Raw genomic sequence first — 12,342 nt, forward strand, 5'->3', positions numbered from 1 at the left:
TAATTGTTAAAAAAAACGTTAAAAATGGGGGGAAATTAATGAGCGTATAATATTACGATATTATTTATAATATTAGGAAATGTATTTCCTAGAATTTAGTACGTGAACTGGATTTTATAAGGCTCTGTTGTGTTTAGATAATGATAATAATATCTATAAAAACATGTTTATAAAATATTAATATAGACGTAAATTTTATAAACACTATAAATATGATAAAATATAAGAAAGTTTTGTCGTCCTGTGTATGAAAGTCTTACTTTATCCCTGTGTATAAAAAGTGCGCCCCCGCGTGTCGCCCAGGAGATGACCTCAGTCACGTGACCATATTGTGATACACGTTGAGGCAGGAGGTGACGTGGAACATGCGCGAGACCAGGTTTAATCATGACGTTATATAAATATGGCAGTATTTACGCGTTAGTTCATTAGTGTCCGGTTTCTGGAGTTATTAATGCTTAGCTATAACTTAGCTGTTTAGCATATGTGATATTGTAAACGAGAGGTTACCCTCTCACTTACCAGCTGTTATTAAAGGTCGCCTGTGAGGACTGGCTGCTCTGCTCGGCAGGTAATTAATTGTTTAATGAAAATAAATGAGTTCTCAGGTCAGTTTGTATTGATGAAGGAAAACTGTCATGTGGGGAAACCGGTGTTTAATGTCGTGTAGCAGCGTTGCTTAGCTTTTTTTTTCACGTGAAAGTGGTTATAATGTACAGTCTGTTGGATCATGTTGAATCATCACAGTACTGACAGTAAGATGTTTTCTTTGCAGTCACTGATTAACACTCTGCACTGATCTCACAGCATGGCTGACGAACTGAAGTTTCAAGGTGGGTGCTGGATTTGTCACACTGGTCGATGTGAATGTATAGCAAGAAGATACAATATGTGGACAAAAGTATATTAGTGCCAAAATTCCTCAAAGCAAAACAGCATGTTGAATTACATGAACTAAACAAACTTGTCACATTAAAAATGTTTTTATATGCATTCTAGTTTAATCTAAATGTTTGTCCCACCTGAATTTTAATACCTGTATTTGTGAGGTTGAAAAATAATGAAGATGGTATTTTTTAACCGTGAAAATATTCTTAAATAGCAATTTAGAAAGGTCAATATTTATGAACTAACTTTTTAAATGCTTGAATTACATTTTTATTTGAAATGTATGCTGAACATTTTCAAGCATTATAAATGCTGCAAGGATTTTTCCCCCCATTCAGATCAAAGTGCAATACAGAAAAATTCTAACATCTTTATTGCAACAAGGTTTGTTTATTCCACGTAATTCAGCATGCTATTTTCTTTAAAAAACATTTGTCACTGTTATACTTGCATACAAAAGTTTGCCATCAACGACCATCGTACTCGTATGTGTGTTGTTCATCAGACTGTTGCCACAGCATACAAATACATCCTGTACATTACAATTTTTCTTAAGGCCCAAACCTGATCCAGCATTACACTGCCCCTCCAAAAATACATAGTTTGTTATAGGTGGAGTAAGAAGATCTCGAGTACCCTGCAGCTCAACCCTACTGAACCAGTTTGAGATGAAGTGCAACACAGACTTCATCCCAGGTCCCATTGCCCAACATCAATGCCTAATCTCAGTCATGATCTTGTGCCCAAATCATCACAAATCCTCTCAGTGATGCTTCAGATTCTAGTGGAAGGCTTTACAAAAAGAGAAGTGGTCATCACCAGAGCAAACACTAAGTCTGAAATAGGTTGATCAAAAAGCATGTGTGAGATATTATGTTTAAATGTGCATAAACTTTTGGCTATGTAATATAAATTCTTTTATTCATCCTCTATACCACCTTTTCTGATGCAGTGTCGTGGGGGGTAGGGAGACTTTCCACAAAAATCTGAGATTTTCTTTTGTTAATCTACAAATTGGTATTTTTTTTTAAATGTATATCTTGATTCTTTAAAGGTTTTCTTCATGCCTAATTGCGTTTATTCTAAAATTGATACATTTTTGCACAAACTTGAAAGGGCATGTACAAAAAAAGGAAAGAGAAAAAAAGATGATGCTTCTGTAAATATTTAAAAATTATTCCTTTTTACTTAAGTTCTTGTCAAGGATACATTTGTCTCATAATAATTATTGTATTTAATTGCAAAAGAATGCAAAATTAAGGCCTCTTCACTAATAGTTAATCACACTTGGTAATCACACTTGCATGTTACCCAAGAATCCAGAAGAAATCCTTTGCAAAAGCAGGGAAAACATCAAACTTAACACAGCTAATACTGGAAAAAAACATCAGCTTTACATCAGCTTCCTTGGAGCAGAGAATTGTTTGCTGATGGCAGTTTTCTATAATGATATTGCATAATGTCAATATTATGACTTTTTATCTTTTATTGTATATAGTGGATTGAGTTAATAATGTCACTGTCAAATCTGATCTGATATATCTCCGGCTCTGCTGGTAATTCTCAGTGTCAGAAGGGTAAAGCTAGATAATTTAGACATGCTGGATATATACAATTCCCAAATAAGTCACACCCCCAAATATTTAATTCGGTCACCTTTAGCTTTAATCACAATGCATAGTGCATTGGCCAATCCATGTGTACAAATGATTTCTCTTGCTACCAAAACCACTCTTTTTACAATTTGAATCCTGGAATATGCCTGTGCCGCCATTGAAGAAAAACTTCACCGATGTGATAACCTGGTCATTTAGTATGTTCAGGTCATCAGCTGACTTCATTTTATTGCAACATAACAATACTCAGCCTAGACCTGACCAATAGAAGCAACCCCATGTCATAACACTGCCTCCAGATACATTGTACATTGAACAATATAAATGCTGGGTGCATTCCCTTCTTACCCTCATGCGCCCATCGCTCTGGAATAGGGTCAGTCTGGATTCATCAGACCACATGCCGCGTTTGTTTGCGTATGTTTTAATCCTGTGAGTTCTGGTCACATTGTTTGCATGGAAATGCACTTAAATTTAAAATTTTTAACCAAGCATTTAACTGATCTCCATTCATGATTTCTCTTTTTTTCTGACCACATTACTACTACAATGAAGTTTGCAGTTCAGCACTAACTGTTATATTTACAATACGTTAATTGTAATGTGTTGGACAGTTCTTACGCTAATTTAATTAATCATAAAAGCCCTTTTTTTTCTTTGCTTGATGCCGGCCAAGTCGGCCACTCTTATCGTCTCATGAATAAAATTTGTAAGACAAGTTGTTTTCATGTAGAACTTACACAAGTAGAAAAGTAGTACACCTAATCACACTTCTAAGTTGGTACACTTTTTGTCAAATTCGATGACTATCTTCTCACAGTCTGCTAGCAGTCCAGTCTGTGTGTGGGCTGAAAAAACCTGGTGTTCATATACAGCCCTGGTTCTGCAAACAGGAAACAAAAACTGGTGCAGACTAGGCCATACAACACTGTTCCAGCCATTTGCTATTAATATTGGTCAGCTAGCCCTTTTGAAGGAGTCCAAAATGGGGAAATGTATTTGTTAGGCTGCTAAGTTCAAATATCAACAATGTTTCTCCAGTATCAATATTCTGTTCAGGAAAACCCTCGAATGTGTACCTGCCTCATAAAGCTTCGAAGGGGCATGTTTTCAAAAAGCTTCACCAGAAATGAGGAGAAAAAAAACTGTTTTCTTTGTCCAGCATGACTGGTAGTGTGCTTTTCTGTATGTTCTCTACCTATGTAGAGTTTGAGGAGGCTACAGATCTTCTGTCTGCTGACCCGGGCGCCTCCACAATCAGCGCCTCCACTCCAGGCAGTGCCGGTGCAGCTGCCACCTCTTCCTCAGATGTAAGACTGAACCTGTCAGATGATGAGGAGAACCAGCAAGAGAGCTCCGGGGTGCGTTTCCCATCATGAGTCACATATCGTTGAAGTACCTGATTGTGATTGCTTATTGTTTTGTTTTAATTGCAGTTACTCGGGGGTGAAAAGCAAACCAGCGGCTTCTGGACATTTGAATACTATCAGTCTTTTTTCAATGTTGATACCGTGCAGGTATGGAACAGTGGGACATTTAAATTTACTTAAAATTCTCGTTTATGACTTGATCAATGAGATGTTTCCTTTTTTGCATTAGGTGTTGGACAGGATCAAAGGGTCACTTATACCTTTACCAGGACGGAATTTCATCAAACATCACATTCGCAGTAACCCAGATTTATACGGTAAGGAACAATTCTTGTGTTCTGTTACTTATATATATAAAATTTGCAGCCCAAAATGATGGATATTTATGAAAAATTTATCACGCTTGTAATGCTTTCTCTATGCACAGGGCCGTTTTGGATATGTGTCTCTCTAGTCTTTTCTGTGGTCATTAGTGGGAACCTCTCTACCTTTTTAAGTCAGATGGGTGACCCTCACTATCACTATAGACCACAATTCCACAGAGGTAAAAGAACCGTCAGGTGGAATCCATTTTATTAAGATGTAGGCTATATTAGAATTTGCACTATTAGTTTAAAGCTGCATTACAAAGTTGCCTTACAGTCGGAAGTACCCTCAGCACTGCGATCACATGATTAAACAAGTTTTGAGACATTTAAGTTTGAACCTTATTTGATGAAATTAATTAGCTTTGGTATAATTAATTTCTTTATAATAAAGATAGATCTGTAGCTATTAAAACTGCAGCCCCGCACAAACTTTGAAACAAGGTGTTTCACTTTAATATATGAGGGCTATAAAATAAAAATGTACCAAGTGAAAAAGTACTTGGAAAAAAAGTACTGTTATCTTATCATATTCAATTCAGTTTGAAGCCAAGGACAGACAGACAGACTGTTGAAGAATCTTGTGAGGAGACATTTAGAACAGATTGAAAATTAGACCATGTTGTCCTGTAAGGCACTGAATTTGCCCTTTTATTACATTACAACAGTGACGATTGCAGCACTTGCTGTGTTCCTCTACGCATGGCTCGTACCGCTGGGTGTGTGGGGCTTCATGACTTGGCGACAGAACACCTCGCGACAGATGAGTGCCTACTCTTTTCTGGAGACAGTGTGCGTCTATGGCTACTCTCTCTTCATTTACATTCCTACTTCAGTAAGTTTGATCACCGCATAACCCATTAGGCTTCATTTAAACTGCAGATAAAAGTGGCCCATACATGTTAAAATACTGTTCATGTTTTTATGGTGACCTGTATGCTTAATGTAATCATGCTTCTAATCTGACCCTCACATGCAAAGAAACGACGTGTCACATGATGGGTTCATCATGCTCACCATAAAAATGCATGGCATATGGCCACTTCTTCGGTTGCTTTCAGTTTGCTTTTAAACCTCTAGTTTTCCTTCATCACTACAGTCAGGTTCACATAGATCTGCATTTAGCAGTTTTGTTTGAGAACTCTTCAACCAAGCAAATAGTTGCAATATGTGCCTGCTAACTTTGTTTTATACCAACAGGATGGTCATGTATATGTATCTCCCATCTAGAACCACAAGATTTTCGCTTTCAGACAGCCCTTAAAGAAAATCAGACTTGTCACTTTAGGGTAAAAACAAACAAACAAAAAAAAACTGCATTTGAGTTTAAGGCAGGTAATGTAAACATTGGCTTAGAGCCTCCAACACTTGAAAACTGCCTGTGTGTGTTTCTATGTATACGTCTGTGGTGCCCTAAAAAAATCTTTCACATGGACAAACTTTGACACTCTTTAATGTGTATCTAGACTTATATTTGAGATATACACCTTATGAATTTTTTTAACTGCCTACATCCAAATCCAAGTTGCTTATTAATTGCAGATTACACCAGTCAGTTCTGCTATATTTACTACTCGTTGATGCATTTATTTACCTCACTCCACAGCCCAGGTGTTCTAACAGTCATTAATAACTGTAGGTTGCTAGCATGGGTAAAGAATGGAGAGCAGCTGCTTGCCAAAACCCTTTTAAAGCGTATTGAGAAGTACCTTCAGCAAGAAAACGCATCTGATGATGCCATTTTAAACAACTTTGTCTCCTTAGTAATTGCTTTAAATCATTCTGAACTGTGTGGAACACATTACACACCCTAGCTTTCCATTTAACGCTATATAATAAGCAAAGTTTTATACATTTTAAGGCAGAAATCTTCCATTTGCTGCTGTTAGTTGAACTGTGATTAGAAATTATCCTGGACCAGATAATTTCCACAGCATTATACAAATTAATTTTAATAAAAATTAGAACTCTTAAAGTATACTCTTGATTTAAAAATACATTTCTTTTAGAACCCTATTTGTTTTTGGCAGTAATCCTGAATTCAGTCTTGATGTCATTCATTGTTTTTTCCAGACTGTCGTACATATGCTTTTGCTTTACAGTACATTGTGCAGAGGAGCTTTTTTTGAAATTTGTAATTTTTTTGAAAATTACGACTTCCTGTAAAAACTATACCTCACGCATTGCTTTATTTATCCTGTTTTAAGATATTATGGATCATTCCCTTCGGATGGCTGCAGTGGCTCTTAATTCTAATTGCCATGTTGGTCTCTGGCTCATTGTTGGTCATCACCTTTTGGCCAGCGGTTCGTGACGACAGCAAAACGACAGCGTTTGCTGTTATAGCAGCCATTGTGCTGCTCCATGCTCTGCTAGCGATCGGCTGCAAGGTAATTTGCTTAAATAGATGAAAGTACTAACACAGGGTGAGTATAAAGTCTTTGCATGATTTTAATCTTTAGGTACTATAGTAGGTATGGGTTACTGCAAAATACACACATGCAGTTGGAATATTAGACTTTCAGTGATTTCTTCGAACTGGTCTTTTTCTGGGGCAGAAAGATTATTCAACATATCTTTAATAGAAAAAAATCCCAAAAATTGGGAGCACAAGGTTTAATTTTTTTTAATCAACTCATGGTAAAGAATTATACATAGTATTATTTAGATTATCAATTCAATGGTCCTCAAAAGTCCCCAAATGTCTTAATTATCAAGACCTCTTAACTTTGTTAATGATGACTGATTACATCTGTAGGCTTCCCTGTGCCAGCCTCACAAGCATTTATTTTACAGGATTTTATTGAATTGACCAACACTGTCAATCCAATGCATCACTGTCTTTATTTACTGCACAAAGTGGACTATTTCAGAATTATAATATGACATTTAGCCCGAACACCCATGAAGGTTGTTTGTGGAATGGATGAAGCAGTCGAACTTTAACCTTTTGAAGACTCAACCCTATTAAATATTTGTGGACTATACTTAAAAGTTGGATTCGTGCCAGGAAACCAACAAACACTGGTTTGAACACTGCTAATTCTGCCAAAAAGAGTGGTCAAGTATGTACCCAGAACCAACTAGTGACCAAAGGCATCTTCAAAAAGGTGAAACTTGTAAAGGACATTAACCCAAAAATTGGGTGTGTTGATTTAACAAACACTAAAAAAAATTAAACCTTGAGTACCAGATTCTTGGGAGTTTTCTTCTATTTAAGATGTTTGTTGTATAGTAATTTTGCCCCAGAATGACAGTTTAAAAAATTTATGCAAGACCAATATTGCCATGATGGTCCTGTTCATGATTAGTGTATATAACTTGTGACTGCAACTGTGTGAAATTATATATAAAAACTGCACAGACTTTATATACATCCTGTAAAACCTATAGGACTACCTGCCTCGAGTTCACCAATTCCCCTTTAAACTCAGTGATGAATATTAAACTGGAGAGTAAGCAATCTTAAATTTGGCCAAACAAGTGTACTATCTGTTCCCAGTAATTTCCCTCTCGTTAAAACTGAATGATGTGAATGCAAACCCCTTGCCTGGTCATATTTCTGTGTTCAAGGTTATACATTAGAAGCCAGTCTGGATGTCATTTTAGACTCTGGTTTGAATCTTAGGTTTCAGTCTAGATCTGTGTTGACAATGTATAAACACTCAGAGGCACCCGTCCTCATCATGATCTATTTGATATTCTCTGTTTCAGTTATACTTCTTCCAAACAGCAGTGCGAACTCAATCAACCATCTCTCCACTGCCTCCCTCGATTGTGAATCATACGGCACTGACCACTGTGAGCAAATCAAACTAACCAGCGATGATTTTAGGCTAGGGGAAAAATGTTACTACTAGTATAAAACCCCCATTTCTTAGTGCATTACTGATCTGAAAATCTCAAGCAATATGAAGATGGATACAACTTTAGCCGCCATGGACTCAAATTTGTCTTTGGGTAACTCGAAGGTAAATCTATTTACTCAGATTATTATGAATATATAGTTTGAAGATTTGTGCATCTCTATATTGAGGTAATGAATTTGGGGTACTTGTGCTGAAAATAAGCCCTGTTATTATAAATATAATTCATTATGTGACATTGCTTTTTTTTTTGTGTAAAATATTTTAAAATTGTTTGTTTACAGGTTGAAAAAAAAAACTAGGTTTGTGTTATGTAATTTTGGATAGAGGTTTAAATGTAAATTAAGTGTAAATGAAATGTATTACATATTGGTAATGACTGACCTAAACACTCCCCTTTAACCAGGACAGTCTGTCATCAATAATTAACTCAAAACAAAAATGTGATTTAAAGTAGTTAACTACCTTTAGGTAGTTGTGATCATATTGGCATTTGGGTAAAATGAGTCTTGTTTAAAATTTATAAATAATAATTTTTTTTTTTTTTATAAGGTTCCATTTTTAAGTGACATTTACTTTCAGGACAAGTTCTACCTTAAATTTAAAATTGTTCCAGGTTATGCGTTAGTCAGAATCTGAGATTAACCAGAGCCTTAAGTTGTTTTTTTTTTAGATCAGCTTTGACTGAAAGGAAAAAAAAAAAAAAAAAGTCTGTACCACATAAATTCTCATGGTAGGGCGACAAAATAACATCCGGATTAACTGGATCTTGTTCAACAGGGTGACCGAATTGTGCACTGCTACAGATTATTCCAATTTCACCCAAACTTTAATCTAAATTTCTCACTTTATATGATGTGTGTGAGAACTGTATAACCTGGACGGTGTAACTACATTCTGATCGGTGGGAAAGTTCTTTCTGCTTACACGTAAATAAACAATGTACAGCAATTGTGGCCTCTTTTACACAAGAAGCCAGACTTTAAAGGGAAGTCTTCAACATTTAATTTGCTTTTTTTTTTTTTTTTTTTTTTTGGAGTCTGTTGCTTTTCTTGTGAAATGAAGGTGTAAGGGGGGGAAAAGGCAAAAAAGGGATTCATTCTACATACTAACAGGAATTTAAATTTCTAAATCAAATCAATGGCAAAAAAATAAAAAAATAAGTGAGTGACATAAGCAATGCATACCTTTTCAAAAGTCTTTCTCTAGGCAATGCCCAGCATGGGGAGGTAGGAAATCTCGGACAGGTAAAAAAGAAGGGTTCGAGGAGTAAAGAGGTTTGATGGGTGATCTTTGATTACACAAAAAAAAAAAAAAAAAAAAAAAAAAAACATATACACAAAAAAGGTTTGGGGGATGTAAACTAGGATCCTGCTGATCCAAACAACTGTCTCAATCCAGGGTCTGGTGGGCATGTACAGAGCCTAACATCCGGTTCTTCTGTCCCCTTCCTTAACTAATGCCTCATGAAATCCATTCGCGTTTCAGCACTGTGCCTGGAAGGCTGGAGAGTGTGTTGATGCAGATCTCTGAAACAGGAGCTTCTTCAAATACTCATTAGCTATAGGCTTGGTTAGTTTTTGCTAACCGCATTGTGCAGAAGAGAATCAGCTAGCTGCACACATCTGGGGCTGTACTATAGTTTAAGAAAAAAAAAGAAGGCAGCTCTGGAGTGGAATAAGCCACAAAGCATGTATACTATCTACACTACTGTTCATACAGGCAATGATAGTTCCTGAATGTTAACGGATGCCAGACAGAAAATCCAGCTGCACTGCAAATTAGAGCTGCATGATTTAATCAGTTATGCGATCTCATTGATCTTTTGTTGATCGATTCAATTAATTAAATGGACGAGTCAGTTTTCGATTCAGATTCGATGCACACTATTTGAATAATTTAGGTAAACTTCCATTTTTGGTGTAATTACTAATTCATCCACTTTTAAGTTTATGACCGTTTTTTGAATTCTGCCACCTACTGAACAGATCAGACAGGAGAAAAAGGTGATTGCTTTGCACTAGACTCACCAGCACAAGTTTCACTGCATTCAAAAGCATACTAGATACTTTTAGTAGTTTTTAATACTACTCACAAGAAAAACACTTGTTTGTGACAAATCAGATAGTAAATATTAGTGCTATTGAATCGAAAATCACAATGCCCAAAAAGCAAATTGAATCGAAACAACAGTCTGAAGTTTGATTCGCAGCTCAACTGCAAATATTTAGAAAGGTCAAGCTTGCTGAGACTATATTTATGCCAAAAATTGACATTGGACAGTCTGACATGATTCAGAGAAAGTGAACAAAATAGAAAAATGATGATGCAGGAACAGCAAGACAGCCCTGCCATAACGCTCAGGTTCATAACAAACAGTTCATCACTGACGTTTCAATGAGTGTCTCTCGTATGAATGTACATTTGATTTTTTTTTTTTTTTTTTTGAGAAAAAAAAAAAAAATCTGTTAAATCCCAAAGCTCGATACAGTCCACTGCCTCCTTTTGGCTAATCCTGGAACTGTACTACTGTGAAGACGGCGAAAAGTGTTGCATCACACCTCCGACTGTCCAATACAGAGCGAAGGCTGGCATTGTAGGACGGGAAAGGGGACGGAAAGAGACAAAGAAAGAGGTTTTATATATATTTATATACGAATATACATCAAGACGAGAGAGAGGGAAAAGGTCACAGTCAGATGCTGCAGCACTGGATTTGGTAATCTGGTTTAGGCGGTGGTCAGTTTGGGAAACTGGACATGCAAAGGGAAGGGGAAGCATGGATGGGCCTTAGCTCCCATAATGCATCGTGTTGCTTGGGATAGCCATGGGTGAGGCCATTGAGATAGCAGGACCACCCATGGTGAACTGGTTAGTGACGGGATAGTGGGTGCTGCTGCTGGTCAGACCCTGCTGGGTTGTAGCTCCTGGAGGGGCAAAATAAATTTAAAAAAATAAGTGCTATGGTAATATTAAATATAATGCATATATAACAGTTATAAATTATTATTATTGCTGAAATTTTATGGTTAGAGGTAATTTTATTATAAAAAGAAATAACATACCCTGGACAATTCCTGTGCTCATTATAGAGCCCATTCTGGAGTGAGTGTGGTTAACAATCCCTGTGTTCACTGTGGGGGGGTAGAAAAGGGGGGACACACTTAAAACCTCCCAGAAAATTCTAAAATCGTTTTTAAAAATAGTGTGTGTAAGACCTGGGCCCTATTTCCATATACATGTAAACAATAGGGATCAATATATCATGAATTACTGCATAGGTATAGGGTTAAGTGGATCCTATACCATAGCAAAAGGTCAAAAAGTGTCCTAGACTTAGATATTGGCACCTCTGCGGTCTAAAAATGATGTCTGTATGTTTATGTACATTTATGTCTTGTGTGTATGTGTGGGGTGTGCGTGCATTTCCGTACGTGCATGCGTGTCTGTACCAAGGGGGATGAGGTTATTGTGAGAAACTGTGGAGCCGCTGCCACCAATGACAGTACTAAGGTCATAAGCTGTTGGCATTCCTGAGAAGGTGTTAAAGAAGAAGAAAAAAAAAAAAGAGACACATAACAGGTAAAGACACAGCAAAATTATGATCTTTGATATAAAACTAATAGCATAATGAACACCGTTAAATTTTATTTTTTTAAGAATTTTATACAGATCAGTATTCACTGTTACAGGTGTGCGTTACCTGACACAGCCATTCCTTGACTCATGCTATAGGCGCCCCCAGTGTTCCACATGTTCTCAGAGGGAGAGGTGTAGTGTGATCCAGGAGGAGGGTTCGGGGTGGTGCCTGTGTATCTATTTAAACAAAGAGAACACAAAAGATAAGATGGTGTTTTTGGCTAATGAATAAAACATGAGTTACGTATATACCTCGACCTGTAACAAATTATGCAGTTATTACAAAATGCACTAATTCACCTGAAAAATGGGTTCTTTAGATCCAGAAGGTTGCTGGATTTGGAGCCAGTCTGATCAACTTGAGCAACAATACTTATGTCATAGCTTTGCCTAAATCAAGAATATATTGTTAATGAAACTACTTCCAGGAAAATGGGGAAGATAGGAGGACACATTTGTGAAGTGTTATAACCTCTTGTTGGCAATGAGCAGGGCCGTGCCTGACATGGTGTCTCCCGCTTTGGCAAAGAGTGGCGACTGCAGCAGACAGCGCACCTGATACCAATGAGTCAGGGGCTCAGTGGGCGCTGTAGAGAGC

General features: G+C 36.9%; 2 protein-coding genes across 2 annotated transcripts in view; one reads left to right on the forward strand and one right to left on the reverse strand.

The window, feature by feature from the left end:
* The first annotated feature begins 346 nt into the window (after window positions 1-346).
* Window positions 347-8,341, forward strand: yipf2 (Yip1 domain family, member 2). Its single transcript, XM_053514451.1, has 9 exons — window positions 347-571; window positions 776-833; window positions 3,711-3,865; window positions 3,941-4,021; window positions 4,104-4,191; window positions 4,302-4,418; window positions 4,908-5,074; window positions 6,447-6,629; window positions 7,954-8,341. Exons 2-9 carry the CDS (start codon window positions 809-811, stop codon window positions 8,056-8,058), a joined length of 921 nt encoding a protein of 306 aa, XP_053370426.1. The 5' UTR covers window positions 347-571; window positions 776-808; the 3' UTR covers window positions 8,059-8,341.
* Window positions 8,342-10,171: 1,830 nt separating this feature from the next.
* carm1 (coactivator-associated arginine methyltransferase 1) overlaps window positions 10,172-12,342 on the reverse strand; it is a 17,219-nt gene continuing 15,048 nt past the window's right edge. The window contains exons 11-16 of the mRNA XM_053514450.1: window positions 12,217-12,342; window positions 12,045-12,134; window positions 11,809-11,921; window positions 11,540-11,638; window positions 11,171-11,239; window positions 10,172-11,032 (exon numbers count right to left, since the gene is read on the reverse strand). The exon at window positions 12,217-12,342 is cut by the window's right edge and continues 12 nt beyond it. Of these exons, the coding sequence (XP_053370425.1) occupies window positions 10,896-11,032; window positions 11,171-11,239; window positions 11,540-11,638; window positions 11,809-11,921; window positions 12,045-12,134; window positions 12,217-12,342 (634 nt within the window). The 3' untranslated portion in view covers window positions 10,172-10,895. The remainder of the gene's footprint in view (window positions 11,033-11,170; window positions 11,240-11,539; window positions 11,639-11,808; window positions 11,922-12,044; window positions 12,135-12,216) is intronic.

This window comes from Clarias gariepinus, chromosome 16 (assembly GCF_024256425.1).
Source record: "Clarias gariepinus isolate MV-2021 ecotype Netherlands chromosome 16, CGAR_prim_01v2, whole genome shotgun sequence".
NCBI classification, from domain to species: Eukaryota; Metazoa; Chordata; class Actinopteri; order Siluriformes; family Clariidae; genus Clarias; species Clarias gariepinus.

Coding starts and splice junctions, on each gene's coding strand:
- yipf2 (XM_053514451.1), top strand. CDS start 809: ATGGCTGACGAACTGAAGTTTCAAG. Junction 4,192..4,301: donor CAGTAACCCAGATTTATACG/GTAAGGAACAAT, acceptor CTCTATGCACAG/GGCCGTTTTGGATATGTGTC. Junction 6,630..7,953: donor TGCTAGCGATCGGCTGCAAG/GTAATTTGCTTA, acceptor TCTCTGTTTCAG/TTATACTTCTTCCAAACAGC.